Here is a 20,994-nt window from a genome sequence, read left to right as displayed (position 1 = left end):
TGGAACAATTGATGATGGAAACAGGACAAAGTGACTTTTCTCATCTCCCTTCACATCACCATTGCAAATCCCGACCCCAATCACCCCCCTGCTGTTGAAGCTCATCCCTGCAATCCACAAGAGTTCCAAAAATTTCCCCCACATGAAAGTCTCTATTCCACCATATCCAAACAAGACTTGGAAGATAAAATGCTCACACTTCCAGACTATTCATGGATTTACTGACACCAGCTTTCAAAAGCATCGTGTTGATGCCCTGTGGAAATAGTTAAGCCCCTGCCATGAGTGAAGACTTTAACCTGAACAAGGTCTTTAAGATCTCACAAAATTTAATACAAAGTAACTGAGCACAAAAACCTTCTCTCTTTTTTCTAATCCTGGTTCATTTATTGCATTGAAACTGCTACCAAATATATTTCAATGTGGGCATGGAAATACACTTATAAAGCAAAACAGAAGAGTAATATATAGCAAAAAATAGCCCTGTCAGTTATAAAAGAATCTTATGGAAATATTATATTTTAAAGCTGTGTTTTTATAATTTTTTTGCTGACACCTAAAATTAAACACACACAGAACTATAAAAATAATCTGCATTTCACAAAACCACTGCAGGTATCAAACCACACATCCAAGAGGAGGATAGTTAATTCTGTCATGGTTTTTATACAGAGTAAAACAGCATTTTTCTCACATCCCTGTGTTTGTAACTCCTGAACTCCTCCAGAATGCAGATTTTAAACTGTGTGGTTTTTTTGCAGTTTCATGTCAGAGAAATCCAGGCAGAGCTCTGCAGTGAAACACTCGTTTTTCCTCTGCTACGACGCTCCCAAAAGAACAAGGCCAGTGGATGCCATTTGGGAAGACTCTAAAACCTGAGAAATTTGGAATTTACGGCTGTTTTTCTGCTCTCTGGCCCTCATAAAGGAGCACAAATGTACTAGTACAGAATCAATTATTGTAACGAGGTGAAAAAATACCATTTCCATTGACATACACAGGAATTAATTTTGCTAAACTGCCTCTAAAAAATTTGTAATCTGGGTGGGTTTAGGATGAAATTTGCAGCTCACTATTTAAAAAAAAATCACAGGAGTTTAACATTTATAAATCTTTTAAATCTTCAGATTCAAATTCATCCTTGGAATAGGTGCCATAAGGAAATCACACAAAGATAATTTAGACCTTGACTAAGTCTAGTTTGTGTGTTAATGCTGTTTATTGAAACTAACATATAAAATTAAAAAGTGTGACTGTATTAATCAGCATATCAAAATTCTTGTGATTAAAAGTGCATGTCTGTGAGGATTTTTAAAATTTGGGTGAACCCTGGGTCAGTGAGCACTTTCTGCTTGAGATGATGAAAAATGACCTCATGCTTTTCTTAAAATGTCTCAGCCATGACATTTAAACACAGAGCATGAGTTTTAAGGGCTTTTGGCAAATGATGGCCTTAAAGCTCTGTGCTCTCCAATTCCCAAAGTGCCAATAAATAGGAATCATTGGAGCTGATTTATGCTGCCCCAAATGCACGCTGGTGATGTAATTCCACCATGGAGGTACATTTTGGCAATCAAACAAATAAGTTTGCTTCTAATTCAGGGGAGAAATCTTGTTCATTACTATTTTTAAATTTTTTATCTCTTTTCATTTTAGTAATTTCTTTTAATTTACAATATTCCAAAGCTGATACTGTAAAAATATCCCTCCCCAAAACAACCCCAAAATCCATCACCACTTCATCCAAGAGGACCACTCCAGCCTACATCACCCCAATATACACGATGACCTATTAAATAAAGTGAAAGGCAGTGATTTGCTACAAACTTGGAAGCTGGGATCTAAAATTAATGAACTGATGCACTCTAAACACACTGCATGTTCAGCAATTCTTCCTCTGCTTCAGGTCAAAAAGCCAACAATTAACTGGTTGGTTGAATTTAAATGGCTTTTCTTCATGGCCATGAATCCTCCATGAATTCAACCACGAATTTTTCTTCATGGCCATTAATTGTAATGAATTTTCTTCACGGCCATGAGTTTTTCATGTGTTCAACCATGAATTTTTCTTCATGGCCATTAATTTTAATATTCTTCACAGCCATGAGTTCACCATCATCCCCACATATGCGGCACGTCATCCGAAAATGGCAGCACGGTGATTTGAGAAGAAATTAAGACACTTCACAAGAACCAAATGGGAAAGGATTAAAAACACCCTTGGAAATGCCTTTTGATCCACCTCAGTCTCCACTCTATCATTGTTTTAAGAAGTGAGATGGACTTCTAGCAATTCCTAACCTGATTTATGGAAGGGGAATTCAATAAGGGGCTCTGGGAGGTTTAGTAATCTCATTCTCAAGAGAAGGAAAAGTCTCTGACCTCATTAATAAAGGTTATATTTCAGACAATTTGTAGGGAATCATGAGAACATAAAAGGAACTAAAAGGAATTGAGAGAAGATGAAGGAAAAGGGAGTCAGAGCAAATCTGACCCATGGCAGCTCTGCCATTACCATAAGCCAGGAGGTATCAAATAACTTATTCACAGCTCAGGTCAGAAATAATATGCTAGAAATCCTGTCACCAAGCAAGATAAACCAAATCCCACTGTGTTTTCCCAAAATATTTCACTGTACATTTTAACTAAATTTGGATATCAAAGCTCTGATTTACATCTTCCAAATATTTGCTGGACAATATGGAAGAACAACGGCCAAGTGTTTATTTTTCTTTGCCCAGTTTCATCTTTTGATCTTCTCCTTACTGCTGATATCAAATAAACACATATTGGGATCTGAAAATGATCTCAGTTCCCATTGTGTCACTAAAATCAAATCTACACTCATGAAGAGAGAAACTTCTGTATTAATTTTTCTCCTCAATTTCTTCCCAACACACTCTGAATTGAGATGGTTTTGAGTCTTGTTTTACCTCTGCATAATGTGATTATTATAAAAGAAAGCTCTGTGCCCCAAATCCATCATATGACATTTTCTGAACCTTCAGAACCTACAGGATTGTTTCAAAATGTATCTTCAAAGTCAGAGGAATATTAGTGTCAAGCATGGGCTGGGATTAATCTGGGACATTTGCTGCTGTGTGAGTCACATATTATTCACCCACTGCACACTCAGGAATTTCTGAGGTGCAAGGCTGTATTTTGCTCCCATAAATCATAGACTTAGTGTGTTAAAGGTATTTTTTTGGCTGGCAGATGCCAGTAAGGAGGTGTCACCCAAGTGCCAAGGTATTGTCCTACAGCAAGGAGGCATTCCCTGGCTTTGGAGATGCTCTCAGTTACTCACTGGTGTTGCCCCACCTCAAAACAACGTATGTGAGGGTAAGAAGAACCTGTATCCTCATCTGGGGTTTCTCCAAGAACGAGCTGAAAAGGATTTCAGGAGGATTGGGAAGTGGAAGGAAGAACCAGGTCATTGGCTCCATTTCTCTGCTCTGGTGATTCCTGGTTGGTGCCTCAATGGCAGCTGCAGAGCCCAGGATGCCCTCGGACACTTGTTGGCAGCAATGTTATTCCTCGAGGGCAAAGGAGCAGCTATTCCCAGCCCTGCCCAGTCCAGGGAGACATTTCTCCTACCTCTGTGCTGAAACAACCCAAACTGGGGGCTAAAAATAGGGCTGAGGAGGTGACGTGGTAGGACTGCTCAAGGGAAAATTGGCTGGTCAATGTTTAACGAAGCTGCTCTGAAATGCACATAAACCTCTTCTTCACCGTCTCCACCCCTATAATGGGGAGGATTTGTGCATTTTCATGATTTCTGGGGGATTTGTGAGAATCAATCCAATTCATAGAGGACTCTGAAGACAAACTGCTAAAGCAGCAGATATTTCTTGGTATTTTGTGAGCTGCCTTTCTGCTTCAGAAACTGGGGCCCAAGTACAGCCCAGGATTGCCTCCCTGGATCTGGGCATGAGCACATTCCTGCAGCTCTGGGTCCTGAGCATCTGCCAGCATGGGTGGATCTGCTCTGCCACAGGGGCAACACCACTCCCAGCTCCTCCTGCCTGACCTGGATATTATCATTACAATTTGGGGCAAAAAAAAAAAGGGTCAGAAACGTGTGAATTGTGAATTCATGAGATGACACATGGAGGTGGGCAAGGAGGAAGGTGGTTACACTCCATGGGAGTCATGGCTGGAGGAAGCAGAGGGTTAATGTGCAGCAGCAATGCTGGAAAAAAGCAGGAATTTGGGCTGTTCTGGCTCTTACCTGCTGAGATTTGAGGTTGGGAACAAAAGTTTAATAGCCCATAAACAGCTACCGTGGTGTCTCACTTTAACAGCCGTGCTGACTAAGCACACAAGAGTGTCCTAGACTGATTTGTATTTAAATATTACAGAACAGACAATAATTTTAAAAAATCATTGGGTCATTTATAAAAAATAATTAGCATTTGAGATGCATTTCCTTGTCAAAACAAATCCACTTTTCTGCTTCACCAAATATGTAAACAGTGGGGTTTGTGTTTTCCTGACAGCCCAGACAAAACTTTTGATGACTTTGGAAAAAATCAGGAAAGAATACAACATTTCTGTAAAATATTGAACAGAGGGAGAGGCAGCATGTGCAGTCAGAAGCCTTGCTGGATGTTATCACTGTAACAACCCTTCTTTGTCAGAAAAGCATATAACCAGACTTCACAAGCATGTTTTCATTTCCAGTCCACAATTATGCTCCACAAGCCTTTTTTGGAATTAAATAAAGGAGTGACCACACTGAGAGTGCAGTGAAGACTTCAACTTGAGTCCTACAGCACAATGCAAATGTCAGTGCTTAGCAAAAATCCTCCTTTTGGCAGCTTTGACTTTAGTTTGGATGCACAACCCCCCCAAAAAGCCCCACACGCTGCTGGACCATGTCTCAGATTCCCAAGCCAAGGGTAACTGGAGAGCTGGAAGTGCCTGTGTGCATGGACACGGATTTTGGGGTCAGCACCCCCCAGCCACGAGGAGTGTGGACACAAGAGGGTTAGGGAAGATGTGCTAGGTCACAGCATCCAGACCCTGCTATTGCAGGAAACTTCACATCATTCCTTCCATCAATTCAGTTTGGACTGCACCAGCTCCACTCTTCCCATCATGACCTTTTTTCTTTAAATTAATTTTTCTACTGTACTGCCTCAATACTTACAGGCACCCAGTTTGTTCATCATTTATCATGGAGCAACTTCATCAAAATGCAGTAACAAGAATTCCCTTTTCCCCCCCCTCAATTATACACAGTCCTCAAGTTTTACACAAAAAGAGGAAAATTATTTGCCATTGCTCCTGGAGCAGGTGGGGGAACTGGCTTTTGTGGCTACAGCAAAATCTCTTCCCTGTTTGCTTTGAGCTTATAATACTTAAAGTGCTTCGTCCTTCTCAGCTCAGCAAGCACCACTTTGAATAATGATGCACTCAGTTATGATCCGAGGAAAAATTAACTTCATGTTAAGCAGCATGCCTGGGTAATGTTTTACCACTCAGTTATCTATTTAAAAAACTCAAGAGAGGAGCCAAAAGAGCTGCTGAGATGTTACCTTGGTGCTTTCCTCCATGTCCTTGGAGTTGAGGAGAGCGTGGTTGATCCTGAACACGATCCAGTCAAACAGGGCGCTGTACAATGACTTGGCCATGGAATTCCGCACGGTCACAGCCTGAAATAGAGAAGAAAAAAATGTGATTGGAAATTATTCCTGCTCTGCACTAAAATGGCTTTTGCATCTCGAGCTCCCACATCCAACATAAAATTTCTCCCTTGCCAAAGCTTTTGTCTGCTATTTTAATTTATGCCACGTTATGTCAATGGTCCTGGCAGCACTGGGAATTGGGTGTAATCCCAGGGCTGTGGGATGTACCCCTGACTCTGGCTTGGTTTCTGTCATGCATTTGAGTGGATCACACATGAGATACACCACAAATCCCATCATTGGTAGCGAAAAGAAAGAAAATAAATACATACATTAAACAGAAATAGAATAAATTCACCAAGATCCTTGAAAGGTTTCCTGGGGGAGAAGGAAAGAGAAGGGTGGATATTGCACAGGAGCAACAGCAAGCGATGTGAAAGCACAGGCCAGGACAGGCAGCAGAAGGGCTACAAAAGGGAAGGTTAAAAACCCCTCTAGAAAATCTGAGGGTTCCTGAAAACTTGAAGTTTTCCAGGTACCACCAGTGGGAGCTGCAAATCACAGCAGGCAGGTTCAGCGCTCCTCCAGCAGCTCTCCCAGAGAGAGGAAAAACAGCACCGAGGAAGGGTCATCCTCACCACAGCCAGGATCAAAGAGTTTCTGCTTGATGGGATGAAAGCTGAGATCAAAGGAAGATCCCTGGGCTTTTGGACAGGCACCTACATAGAGACCCAGAAAGCAGGAATTCCTATTTAAAGATTATCTTTGTTCTTGCTGCTTGGGGTTCTCTCCTTGGTTTCAATTATCACCTTGAGTAGAGCTTTGGTACATATTAATCACCTAAAAATAATCACCTAAAAACTTATGGCACCAGCCATGGCTGCTACATTTTGGTTCATTTTAGCCACAGCAGCAGAATAAAAAAGGAACCAGAAAATTCCTCCATAATTATCTCAATTAAACCCTGAAATCAGTGGCTCGTCACACACTGCCTTGAAATCCTTCTCACCAATGCTCCCTTCGAGGAACATCATCTGAGTGGCCTCGTGTCACTGACCCCAGCTGAAGGAATAAAGCATAGTTTGTCTTCTATCAGCTTATTCCCACCTCTTTTTCCCTTGATTTTTTGAGATAGCAGCATTCAGCGTGACCACAAGCCGTTCTGCCAATGTTTTGCTCTTAAAATGCAATTAAGCACATGGTCTCACTTCCTCTCCCTGTCCAGCTGGAACAGGAGAAGGGATTAACACAGTCCACGCCAGGGGAGGTTTAGGTTGGATGTCAGGAAAAGTTTATTCATGGAAAGGGTTTGTCAGGCTGCCCATGGCAGGGGTGGAGTCCCCATCCCTTGGAGGAATTTAACAGATGTGTGGATGTGGAACTTGGGGACATGGGTTAATGGTGGCCTTGGCACTGCTGGGGGATGGTTGGACTGGATGGGCTCAGAGGGCTTTTCCCACCTGAACAATTCCATGATTCCATGACTGAGTACGTTCACAGCTTCTGTACACTGCTGACCATAACACAGTGGCAATAAAAAGCGACTTCACAAGGTAACTACAAAAAATGGCCACAATTACCGAGGGATTCCTCACCCAAAAACCAACCAAAAGCAAGTGTGTGATGCAAACAGGTGAGCAACAGGACTGACAGGATTTTGGTGCAGCTCAGACCAAAACAGCACTTTTAAAGTGAGCTCTTGAAATGTCCCCAACACGGGCTGGAAAGCAGCCTGCATTTCAAACACACAGAGCTCCAGTTCCCACTAACTGCTTTTTCTTCCCTTTACTGATGAAAAGGGTTTGGGGAAGGCTTTTTGGCTGTTTTTATTAAAAGCAACACGGGTTGTTTTTGGTGGGGGAGGTTGCTGTCTGATTTTTTTTTTTTTTATTTCCTCTAATGTGAGAAAGTATTTCAGTGATTAATAGAAAATTCAAGGCAATTTTTCTATCCCTACCCTCCAGCTACACTTTTTTGATTAAGCTGGAAGACAATCAGTGCCACTGTCACACCAGAGAAATCAGTCTCTGGGGAAAGACGAAGGCCAAGATCCAGGAATGCCTCTCACTGCCCTAATGCTCTGTCCTGGCATAAACCAGCCCAATTAATTGTTCCAACGTGCAACTGAAAACAAACTCCATCTCTGTCTGAAGCCAAAAAGAACGTTGCTGTTCCTCCTACAGCATCACATACGGGTTTATGTCGCAATGCTTTTCATTACCTTTCATTAGAGGCTACAGGGATGTGCAGGACTTCACCCCTGAATGTCCCTGTTTGTTTCTTTTCTCCAAAATAAATGAGTTTCTCATTAAGCCTGCAGTGCTGAGGAATGCTGGGAGTGTGACTGCCACGAGTCTCCTGAAGGCTCAGACGGGGAAGTTTCCCTGACACCAGCAATGCCCAGTTTCCTCCAGAATGTGCAGGTGGGAGATGAGCCACTGCTCTTATTCCCAAGGTGGTCTCAGCTACATGGAAATCTGGGAAGCCCCTGAAGAGGTGATTTCCTTGCTATGCTTGGATCCCACTATCAGTGGCCCAGACCCCAAAGTGTTCAACAGCCACTTTTAGAAGTGATGGTTTAAACCTAAGAACAGGAAGGAAACTCCTGGCAAAGCAACATGTCGAGAATACAAGGTGGATGGAGCACTTTGCCTTCATCCATTTAAAAAATACCTGCACTGAAATAAACCTATTTTAAATGACTCAGGGTTTAGAGGGGGGGACTTTCTTTGAATTTTTTTATTTAATTTCAATAAAATATTTACTTTTTAGAATAGATCTTCACTGACATCACTTTTTAAATAAAGCCCCTCACTATCCTCAACAGATTCCAAAACTACCCAATCTAAAGACCATCAGGGAATATTATTTCTTTTCAAATTCAGGAGCTGCAGCAGAGCATTTAAAATAAGGTTTTATGCTTTATTTAATGAGAAATTATTTATTTCTGTACTATCCTACATAAATTAATTCTAGTCTCTGACCTATATCCCATTCATCACATACAGCTTGTCTTCAGGTCAACACCTACAGCTTCTGGTCTCTTCCACAAGTCTCCTTACGTGACATTTGGGCAGATCTGGAACACAGGATACTCATCAAACCATTTTGATTTCCCTCACAAAGCAAAATAAAAATAGCTGCTGCAATGCCAAAACAAATCTCTGGGGATGAAAGGGAGCGGGACATATTGCACCCACACAGAAATATTGCTGATTCCACACTGAGACAGATCAAACGTGCTTTGACTCGGCGAGTCAGGAAATAAGCTACAGACAAGGTTTTAATCAATAGTTTTCTGCTTATCAAGTTAGAAAGGATCTATATATTATTTATTATATGCCAGCAACTCCACTTTTTGGGTTGACCAACTTTTGTTAAGATCCTGATATAATGTTTGATTTTTTGGTAAGATTTCATTGCCAAATTAATTGTTCTGAAAGTTGTCATGATCAGATTCAGGCCACCTTAAAAACAGATAAACTTCTGGAAATATCTTCTGTCAAAAGGAACAAGGGGAAGACAGGCTTAAGAATTAAAATCTGCTTTTGAAGTGCTTTGGAACAAGGACTTACAGTTCCAGCACCAGCAGCCTATGTTTTAGAGGCTGGAAAAGATGTAATCTCAGGAACCCAAGTTTGCTCAAATTAAAAGTCTCTGTAAAACACATCTGTACACACACAGGAGATTCTTTAAGAGCTGAGATTACAAAGTCACTAAATATATTTAAGCAAATCTGTCTGCTGCCATCCCACAGCACCCCCTGTTCCAGTCAGGATCCCTCACTCCTGACCTTCTGCATTCAGCTGAGGGCTGAAATTTCAAACTGGAATTATCCAAAATATTTGTTGGTACCCAGAAAATCCAGGGAAAGCAGGCGGGTTCAAATCCCCACCAAGGCTGAATACATGGAAAACAACAAGAAATGCTGTGAGGCTGGAGCCAGAGATGAGAACAGAGCTGGGAAAGGGTCTGGAGCAGCTGAAGGAGCTGAGGGGGAGCTCAGCCTGGGGAAAAGGAGGTTCTGGAGGGACCTTCTGGCCCTGCACAGCTCCCGGACAGGAGGAGGCACCATGGGGGAGAGTCAGGCTCTGCTCCCAGGGAATGAGGGACAGGACAAGAAGGAATGGCCTAAACCTGTGTCAGGGGAGGCTCAGGTTGGTGGAAAGCTTGGTCAGGCACTGGCACATGATGCTCAGGGAAATGGTGAAGTCTCCATCCCTGCAGGGATTTAAAAGCCCTGTGGATGTGGCACTTGGGGACATGGGTCAGTGGTGGCCTTGACAATGTTGGGGAATGGTTGGACTCGATGACCTTAGAGGCCTTTTCCAACCTAAGTGATTCCATGATTCCAAGATCCTCAGCTAACTTTCTACAGACATTTTCACATGATTTTTTTGGAAGTTTCCCCTGTGATCCTTTTGGATTCAGTGTTTTTACTGCTGACTAACCTAACACACGAGCAACAGCAGCAATAGTTCAATTTGAACTAAACCTCAAATATTTATACATTTTTCAGACTAAGGGGAATAAACAAAGCCCAGAGAACAGAGAATGGGTGAAAGCAACTGCTGAAGGACTTTGAAAGGCAAAGAGCAAAAATTACAGCAGTATCTCAGTGACTGGATGTCCCAGGGAGCAGAAAGCCAAGAGATCCCACTGAACTGGACTCGACGATCCTTGTGGGCCTGTTTCAACTCGGGATATTCTCTGTGGATAAAACCATCAGGATGCTGCTGGAAGTTCTGTGGTTTTAGTCACAGCCTTCCATAGCCAAGAGGAACATTTTCTGGAGTGTGGACCACAGGAACCACAGTGGGATCCAGAGTGGGACTGAAATGCAAGAGACAGACCCTCTCCTCAATGACTCCATCAAACCAACCCAACCATGCAGAAGATCTGGAACAGCAACTGGCTCCTGGTGTTCAGCTTTAAGCATTTTTGACCCAAACAAACCCATGGATGAAGGGCTCTTGTAAGCAATAAATACTTCCTCTGACATTTTGTTTCGAAAGAGCCAGACCGAAACAAAGAACTGTTCAGGGCATTGCTCAACAAAGACAATCAGAAAATTAGAAGAACAAAACAAAGCAAAGCTCGTCGCTTTTGCATCACTTAGGAAGAGGAGGGTATTGGTGCACTGAGCAATTCCAAGTAAGAATCATTCCAAAGTGGTATTTATGAGACAGCTACAGGTCTCTAAAAAGATTCTGAAGACTTCAAACATCTCAGCTCATTGAGAGGTTTGTCCATCTTCCCCCATAACTAACACGGAGGACAGCATAGCCTGACCAAGGACAGAGGAAAAAGGTGGTGGACGGATACTTGGGTTTGGGCAGCTCTTATGATCATCAAACCACAACTTAATATTACATTTGCACAGCCATGTATATATCCGAGTTTGCCTAGCAGGGTTTCTGAGCCTCACTCCATCACTGAAACTGCTGGAGCACAGCTGGCACTATGTGCTGCTCTCTGGAAAAGCAAGACAAAAACACCCAAACTCATTTTTCATAGAAAAAAATGCCCTTTTTACACACACACACATTGGACACCACAATATATTTTGGGTCACTGCTATGAAAAATGCACCTTGGGGAGGGCACAGTGCTCAGAGCTGGGGTTTAGACCCCAGCACAGACTCAGTTAATGAGAAGTGGATTTAAGTACGACTGGAAAGTGAGTGCGAGCACCAAACGACTTAAAGCCCTAATGAGGATTAAACACCCGTGGAGTTTATTAACCCTGACAGCCCTTATCCCACCTCTCAGCATTATGCAAATCCAGGGAGCACCCATAAAGACATGCTGACAGACTCAGCTGCTCAACACAACTTTACTGCACCTTCAACAATTCTGGTCAATGTAACATTGTTAAATCCCAGTTTTTCACTAGGAACATCCCAGACGTGGGGACAAGGTCAGTTTACCCACTCTAGACTTTCTACAAGTGATGAGAACTTGTAAAAGCTGATATTTAAATGCCATTTCTCATGCACAACTCTGGAAAATTCTTTGGATCTAGAAGAGAAGACTTTTTACAAGGCAGCCTGACTTGTTAACCCCAAAGGCAACTTGGTGCTTTGCTGTTCAGTCCACAAGACTTGCTGCATTGCTGGTCATGGCCCTTTTTACCTCCAGTTTTCCAGCATTTTCCCAGGAGACTGTGTGTGTCTATCCCATTATGGACACTATCAATGCTATTTGTTCATGCTGGATAAACATGTTGCCAGTGCCAGCATTCCCTACCAATGCAGAATTCCCATTCATCCCCAAAAATATGGCTTTATAAGCAACACTCTTTGTCATTTTCCCAAGAACTTGCAATAGCTCCAAAAATTCATTTGTTAAAATAGGAGTGATGTTGATAGAGCCATAGGAACTACCTATGGATTCTTTCTCTCCTGGTGACCCCCCAACTCTTCCGGAACATGTGGACACATGTGCAGCTGTTTCCTGCCCTCCAGGAGGAAAACAAGCAACACATTCCCATTCCAGACTCTTATCAACAAATACTGAACAATTACAGTAAATCCAAGGTGATAAGAAATGTTCCTTTCCAGGTGTGAAGTTTGCAGGATTTGGTATAAAACATAAAGAACAGTTGCTCAATTACTTAAATAAAGTTGGGCACCACAAAATACATTTTCTTCTGGTGGAGAGAAGAAACAGAGACTCCTCTCCTCTTCAGGAAATCAGATCTGAACACAGGAAGAGAGGAAATATCCCCTTTTCCCTTAGGGCCTTTGATGGGCTTCCTATAATTTCTATACAAGGATGAAAGGTGGTTCCAATGAAATGTTCAGGGGAAAAAAAAAAAAAGTAGCAGTGGAATTGTTCCTCTTCAGGAAATCCCTCCAAAAATCAAATCTGGATATGTGGTTTTAGTGGCTCTGTGGCAGCTCCATTTGTTTGCTTTTCTTTTAATAAGTGGAATAAATTTTCAGCACGATCTCTGATTAATCAGTGTTTCTGCTCACAGGGATTTGGCACTAAATCCCAGGAACCTGTTGATATGCTACCACAGAAATTATTTAGTGAGCTATTATCATATACAGGATTTGATTTTTATTATCATTTGATGTCTGGTTTGAAATCCTTATCAGCCATTCCCATTTTTCCCCATTTATTCTCTAAGGTGAAATTTGGCTTCATGATTACATTTGTACTTACTGTAACACAAATGTCTCATTCCAGTATGACTCAGAGGAAAAAAACACATTTTAAAACCTTCTGAATTTTGTCCATGTTATTTACCTAGGATTTTCAGATGAAAATCTCCCTCCTTCAATCATTTCTGTGTGCTTAAATGATTTATTTCATTTCCAAGTAGGGGAAAAATCAGGAAAAGATTGTACATGTTTTCTTATTTGCTTCAAAGTATCTATTCAACACAAGCATGCTGCATGCAAATAAATGATTAAAGGAATCAATTTCTATTCTAAGAAAAAAATATTTAAATTTATGCTTGCACTTTTTTAAAGATACACATATTAACAATGCTTGGCCACTGTGAAGAGGGACAAGATTTACCCAAGACTAAAACAAGCAAAAGCAGGAGGAATTCTAGCTCTCCTAATGTGCTTGATCTGCATCACCTAAAGGGATCTGATGACCAGGAACAGAAGCCAAGCCCCCGTTCTCAGTGAGCCTTAGATGTGCAGACAATTGAAAACAGCCCATGTGGGCATCTCAGAGATGATGAGCTACAGGAATTACTAATTGAGAGATTAAAAAAAGCAAACTGAAAATACACTTTTATTTGAATAGCGCTTAGAGGCGCCAGACACTACTCCCAGTGCTCATGTCAGAGGAGTAGTGACCACATGTAGTAAAATACTATAAAAATCCAGTTTTTATCTCTGACAGTTACTGCTCCATGAGAGCTGAAAAAAACCCCAGTGGCAAGTGGCTGCAGCTTGGGTTTGTGGCTGTAGGGACAGAACTGCTGAGGGAGCTTTGCTGGGTCTGACACTCCTCTGCAGAGACGGAGCAGCAGCTAAGGAAGGGAGAGAAGTAGCTGTGAGAGCTAAATTAGGGAAAGAGCAGAAAGCGAGGAGGATGGTGAGGAAGGAGAGCAGCACCACACACAAAACCTGCTGGAGCATCTACAGCTCCTCACCAAAACTGGGAGAACATTTCTGGGTTTGAAGGAAAGACAGAAACCTCTCAGTTGCTGGAATCAGACAAGGACTAAATCCCGCTTCTGGTCCAAATGCAGGTTTTTAGTGCCTTGTTTATAGAATCCTGGCATGGTTTGGGTGGGGAAGAAACCTTAAGGATCATCCAGTTCCACCCCTGCCATGGGCAGGGAAACCTCCTGCTAGGCCAGGCTTCTCCAAGCCTCATCCAGCTTGGCCTTGGACACTTCCAGGGATCCAGGGGCAGCCCCAGCTGCTCTGGGCACCCTGTGCCAGGGCCTCACCTCCCTCACAACCACGAATTCCTTCCCACTATTCCATCTATCCCTGCCCTCTGACAGTGGGAAACCATTCCCTGTGTCCTGTCCCTCCATCCCTTGTCCCCAGTCCCTCTCCAGCTCTCCCAGCCTGGCTCCAGAGCAGAGGGGCTCCAGCCCTGGCAGCAGCTCCGTGGCTCCTCTGGACTGGCTCCACGTCCTGCTGATGTTGGGGACCCCAAAGCTGGAGGCAGCTCTGCAGTGGGGCTCCATGAGGGCAGAGCAGAGGGAAGAATCCTCTCCCATGCCATGTGTCCTACTCCATCCATGGCCAGCAGGAGGAAAACACTAATCCAGGATGAGAACACTGTGATATTAAAATATTTTTAATTATTTTTAGAAAGAATTCTTTTTTAAAAATAATGAATTACTAGTGGTTTACTTGCAAGTAAGCAAGTAGCTTTGAAGGACTTGTCAATCTGATGGTATGCTGACACTGCAAAACTGTCTCTCTGGATAAACTTGTTGAATTGACTTGTCCTATTGGGATTTTTGGGAAGGGTGTTAGTATGGCTTGGGAAATCCTCTTAAAATGCCTCTGACTAACACAGACTGGCAGGTCAGAGAAGGACCTTTGTCCAAGGAAGGTGATTGTGAAGGTACCAATTGGCCCAAGGTGATCGTGGAAGGTACTGAGAAACTGGGAAAAGAGGAAGGAGAGCACAAGAAGAATTAGAAAAAAGGTGTAACATAAAATTTGAAACTAATACCTAAACCCTCTCTCTGAATGTGAGAACTTTACACCCGATTTAGTGACAAAATCCTGAAGTGTTTGAGCGTCACGTTGGGGCACGATGCAGCGTTGTATGGTAATGACATTACAGGCTATTTTTTCTCATTGGAAAATCCACCCATAAGTTCTGGAAAACATCATTGACACTTGCATCTCTTGGATAAAATCCATTGGCAGGACCAATCCTGCGGCCTCCCATCTCCAGGGTGATAGTGGAAGGTTTCTGCCAGGATGTGGCAGCCAGCCGGGAGGGTGGGAGCCAGAGATAGTGCACGGCTTCAGTGCTTTGTTGTTTGGTTTTTTTAAGTATTTCCTTTGCAGGTACATTTATAGGATTAAAGTATAAAAATGAACCTTTACAACAATGTTCAAACTACTTTGAAGCCAGCTCTTCCTCTTTTCTGTTGTAATAAAAAATGAAAAAATTGCATTTTTCACTCCTTTTCTTTCAATGTTGCCTTTAAAGATATTTTTCCTCCTGCTTAATTGTACATAAATATAATTAAAAAACCTTTCTTGCATGCTGAAGCCAGAGTGGTGCATTGATGATCTGAGTTCTCCTAGGGAAATGACCCAGGAGAATGACAGGATTTTAATAAGATGTTCAGATAAAATATGAGTGTGGAAAATGACATCATACTTCTCCCACCCGAGCATGATGTAACACTCCTGGATTCCAAGTCAGGGATTAAACTTGACTCTGATATCCTCCAAGAGTACTTTCCTCTGGGTGTTAAGCCTCTGTTTTAAAAAGCCCTAATGCTGCTTGCCTGAACCCATGGCCTGTGAGCCAAGGGGGAGCCCCAAAGGCTGCTCCGTCCATCCCAGACGCAGGACGTGGATGGAAACCACATGTGCTGGGTCACAGCAGGGAAGGGAGTGCAACAGCAGGAAATCACAATTCCCCACACACACATGGGTGACTCGGGACTCACTATTCCCTGTAGGGGCTGAACAGAGTGGTGGATCCATTTTGGGTCATGAAAAGCTCAGTGTGAGCTGTGCGTGTGCTCTGGGAGCCCCAAACTCTCCCATGCTCTGGGGCAGCAGCAAAGGGGGATTTTGTCCCTCTGCCCCGCTCAGGTGAGACCTCACCTGCAGAGCTGCCCCAGCCCTGAGGTCTCCAACATCAGAAGGATGTGGAGCTGCTGGAGAGAGTCCAGAGGAGACCATGGAGAAGCTCTAAGGGCTGGAGCCAGGCTGGGAGAGGTGGGGGTGCTCACCTGGAGAAGAGAAGGCTCCAGGGAGAGCTCAGAGCCCCTGCCAGGGCCTGAAGGGGCTCCAGGAGAGCTGGAGAGGGACTGGGGACAAGAGCCTGGAGTGACAGGACAAGGGGGAAATGGCTTCCCACTGTCACAGGGCAGAGTTAGATGGGATTTTGGGAAGGAATTCTTCCATGTGAGGTGGGCAGGCCCTGGCACCGGGTGCCCAGAGCAGCTGTGGCTGCCCCTGGATCTGTGGAAGTGTCCAAGGCCAGGATGGACAGGGCTTGGAGCAACCTGGGATAGTGGACGGAGTCCCTGCCCATGGCAGGGGGTGAAATGAGACAATCCTTAAGCTTCCTTTCAACCCAAACCATCCTGTGATTCTGTGATCCTCACACTATCTCACATCCATTCCCCCTAAAATGGTTCATGTGCTTCTGTGAATTCCTGTGGTTTCTGAGGAAGTACCTGAGTGTTCCTGCAACTGCTCTCTCCTTACTCCTTCCTGTCACTAGATGGATGCACACACAGAAGACAAAGTGGAAAACCTCAAATAAGAACAAGAACATATTTTGTGTAGGGTGTGTTGAAGATCCAGCTATTGTGTCCCCACTGGTGGCCATCAGGTTTGGGAAAGGACAGATGGGAGACCCACCACTCCCATCCCCATCCCAGGCCAGAGCCTGCCTGCTATTTATTTTTAGAGATGATTTCAAGCCTCTGATATTGGCACTTTGCAGCAGATGATTGGAACACGCTGTGGTTATGCTTTTCAGAAACAGCCCCCAAGTACAGCCAGGAGCAAAGGAAACCAACACAAATCTTGTTAGAGATTTTCTCTGAGTCCCAACTGTGGAACCAGGTGGTTATGAGCATCATCTTCCTAAAAAGGTTTCATTCAGAGCCTTGAGATTTGGGTGCTGTGGTCAGAAGGTGTCATCTGCAACAAATCAAAACTTGATTTTGAAAAAGAAAGGAAAAAACTCTCTCTTCCTAAAATTAAACTCTTCCAGAAAGCAAGGCTGCAGTTTTTGCTTCTCCTGTGGAGATGATGATGAAAGGAGACACATGGAACATCCCTTAGGGAAAGGTGCTCACACAGAGCCATCCTGAGCCCACCACAGAGCGACAGGAGAACAAAGCAGCCAAGTTTGAAGGGTCCACTGATGACAAAATGTGTTTCCCTCCACCTTACTGCATCCAGAGTCTGTTCTGCCAATGGCACAAACTGAGCTCCCACTCCACCCATATTTTCACAGTGAAACCAGTACAAAAACAAATTAATAAATTACTTTGTGCCATGAGAAGAAGTTGTGTGACCTGATGTGAGGAAGCCACATTTAGGGAAATTTGCTCAGCATTTAGAGGCACAGCTTACTGGGATCCTCACCAAGGAATCCAATCAATCACCAAAACCAGCCATTGAGCCTTTAAAAGCCAAATCCTGCCTTTATATTGGTCCTTCCCAAACAGAGGGCAAGTGTAGACTAACTCGTTCTGCCAGTGCACCATTGTCACCATTCCAGGTTATTTCTACCCCCAAAGAGAAGTTATTTCTCATCACACCTCAGCATCTACTGCTGTAGAGGCAAAGTTTGTGCAACAGACTCTATCCAGCCATGGAATTTCTACACCTCCTCTTTCTTCAGCCACTGAACAACAGCTCTGGGCTGAGGAAAAAAATCAACCTGAATTTATTCAGCTTGGGATTACACAGGAAAATCCCATATTCCAAGCAACTGTACCAAAACAACATCCCTTGCTAACTAACCCAGGAACAGCTTGTCTGCATTCTTTCAAATTTTTTCATATGATTTTAGTAGAAATTTAGGTAACTAAAAGAACTCTGTGACATTAAAGCGTCTTTTGAGTAATCAGATGTAATTAAAAGAATCGTTTAAAGAGCTGAGAATGGATTTGATTTGAAAGGGCAGCTGGAGTGGGCTACAGGCAGAGCAGTTCATGGAAAGTCAGCATTTTCCTTCCTAAAGTCCTGATCTTTGACTTTGTTTAGGAATCTTGGAACCCCAATGTCTTCCTTGTTTTCCCAGCTATCAGTGCCAAACAAATAGCAGGAACACAGTTAACACACAGGGATTTCCATGGTGGCATGGAGCAGAAGAGTGACTGCAGCAGCTTTTGCACATGAGGATGTGCATTTCCAAGGGAAAAGGGAGAAACCTCATCCCACAAAGAGGTTTCTTTTGAAGTTCCACCCTCCCAGGTTGCCCTCATGTCCTGAAGCAGAGACATTTGCTTGGCTCTTAAAAGCTTTGTGGGGTTCCAGTTTTATTCCATTAATATTTTTCTGTGAATTCTGAATCCACTCATCAATGTAGCAGCTCTTCAAAGGGCTCCTGCTGAGCTCCTCACGTTAATAACCCGTGGTGACAAGCAGTCTCCTCAGCTAATGGGTTTTGGGATAAGTAGGTGCTTCCAGCAGTTCTGCTTTCTATTCCATTAAGTCTCCCTATTCTTGTACTTCAGAACTGAGAATTTTCATTTCTTCATGTTATTAATTATTTTGCCTCCTTCTCATTTTTTCTCCTTGAATATTTTCAGGTTTGTGATTAATTGCAACTATGATATTTTCCTTTGTTGGTTTTTTTTGTGTTTTGTTTTTTTTTTTAACATCTTAGGTAATGTTCTGCCATTTGGCCCTAGAATTCCATTTCTTCTCCCTTATAATGGGCTGAAAAATGCATCAGCCAGTCCCACTATAAGGATATAGAGAATGAAACATCACTCAGTTCTTTGCTGTAGTAAAATACTTTCTTGCCTCATTACAGTTCAATCCACAAGGCTTCTCTACCTTGTGTCTCTGCCAGTTAAATGTTACTGGGCTGAAAATTGAGTGTTTGAGCTGATAATGAGATGTTCACCCCGATATCAAGTCCCTTACACTGTGGAGTTTATCATCCCAAGTAACCATCCTCTGATGGTCATTCCAAGAGTCTTGTATTCCTCAGCAAAAATTCATCCCAGCTGAAGAAGGTCCACGTAAAGTGACACTCAGTGATGTGAAAAAACAAAATCTAATGATTTTGTGGCACCAGAAGAGAAAGATGTGCCTGGCCCACCACTCCTGGGCAAAGGTTCTCTCCTCTCTCCTTCTCCCAAAGGACACAAATCCAATTCTCCTCCCACTCCAAGAAGTCTCTCTGGCTCTGCTGAGCCAGCACAGACCCAGAGACAATGAACAAGAGAGGATGAAAGCACAATGAAATCAAAGCTGTGGAGCCCTCAGCAAATGCTTCCAGAAGACCTGGACTTTCCTCTCCTGCTTTGCTGGCACTCAAAACACAAGGTTCAATGTTTGTCACCCCCTGCCTAATCCTGCACACTGCAGATTGTCAGGAGCCTGTTAAGTTCTGACCTGAACTGCATCACTGCTTTTCTAACTAAACATGAGCTGATTTCACATGACTTACAGCTGCACCTATTTATGCAGAATAAAAAGCATTTCACAGGTTTAATTGTAATTTGGATGCTCTGGACACAGTCACAGAACAGTTCCATGGTGACCTTCCACGGCCACGTAACAACAGCATGGAGCACCCGGCAGCTGAAGAGAATCTGGCCATTTGAACAAAGACCATGATCAAGGAATGCCAGACAGGTTTGGCTTGGAAGGGACCTTCAGGGTCATCCACAGCTCCACTCCCTGCCATGGGCAGCTTCCACTAGCCCAGGTTGCTCCATGCACCATACAACATGGCCCTGGGACACTTCCAGGGATCCAGGGGAAGCCACAGCTGCCCTGGGCAACCTGAGGGCCTCACCACCCTCACAGGGAGGAATTCCTTCCCAAAATCCCATCTAACTCTGCCCTGTGGCAATGGGAAGCTGTTCCCCCTTGTCCTGTCACTCCAGGCTCTTGTCCCCAGTCCCTCTCCAGCTCTCCTGGAGCCCCTTCAGGCCCTGGCAGGGGCTCTGAGCTCTCCCTGGAGCCTTCTCTTCTCCAGGTGAGCACCCCCACCTCTCCCAGCCTGGCTCCAGAGCAGAGGGGCTCCAGCCCTCAAAGCCTCCCCATGGTCTCCTCTGGACCTCTCCAGCAGTTCCACATCCTTCTGATGTTGGAGACCTCAGGGCTGAGGCAGCTCTGCAGGTGAGGTCTCACCTGAGTGGGGCAGAGGGGAAGAATCCCCCCTCTCCCTGCTGCCCAGGTTATGGGGGAGCTCAGGGCTACTGGCCCAACATCTGCTCCCCAAGAGCTGTTTGCACTGCCTTGCTGCAGGTACAAATCAGTCCCTTTCAGTTCCTCTGAGTTTTCAGACACCCATTTTCCACTTACAATTCTGATCACACATTCTATTAAATACAGGGCCTGCTTATAATGACATCACATCAAACAATCAGCTTCCACCAGCTCTCCAGAATTAAAGGAAGGCAAGAATCAGGTCAGTTTTTGACCAAAAAGTTGTCTCACATCTTTTATTTCTCTTCTGTTGCACAATTTCACATCAGAATTCTCCCAAAAGTGTGAATAAATTCACTTTCTAACATGTCCTTGATCACAAATGGCTTAAAATTCTAAAGATCTGTTAAAATAATGTCTATTAGTAAAGTCACTTGCTTAAGAAATACCAATCATATTGGTCAAATGAAGTTAAGGAATTGAAAACATCATGGAATTTTTTTTTTTCTGGAGGAAAAAAAACCAGGGCTCACTAACAGATGTATTTAATTTGATAACAATTTTTTGTCTCATCGGATGAAGAACATGGAAAAAATGCAGAGACTGGTGCAAAACAGAGAAGCAGGTGCTGGACACCAGGCTGATAAACAGAATAGATGGGATGGGAACCAGGCAGGGATGCTCACAGAACTCAGCCACAGGCTCGTCTCCAGCACAATGGAAAGGGGATGGAACCACCAACCCAGGTGGATTTGAGAGAGTTAAATGAGTGGATGAATCAAGGCATATTCTAAGGCCTTGGAGACCTGCAGTGAGTAGAGATGGAAAAAA

The 20,994-nt window shown here is 43.6% G+C and overlaps 1 protein-coding gene across 6 annotated transcripts in view; it reads right to left on the bottom strand.

Moving 5' to 3' along the window:
* The window catches only part of MYO9A (myosin IXA), a 173,401-nt gene that overhangs the window by 64,725 nt on the left and 87,682 nt on the right, over nt 1-20,994 (bottom strand). For all 6 annotated transcript variants that reach the window (XM_058847326.1, XM_058847322.1, XM_058847324.1 and 3 more), the window contains exon 10: nt 5,541-5,657. In XM_058847326.1, the coding sequence (XP_058703309.1) occupies nt 5,541-5,657 (117 nt within the window). The remainder of the gene's footprint in view (nt 1-5,540; nt 5,658-20,994) is intronic.

Source organism: Poecile atricapillus, chromosome 11 (genome assembly GCF_030490865.1).
Source record: "Poecile atricapillus isolate bPoeAtr1 chromosome 11, bPoeAtr1.hap1, whole genome shotgun sequence".
Taxonomy (NCBI): Eukaryota; Metazoa; Chordata; class Aves; order Passeriformes; family Paridae; genus Poecile; species Poecile atricapillus.
This window is presented reverse-complemented; position numbering and strand designations above follow the sequence as displayed.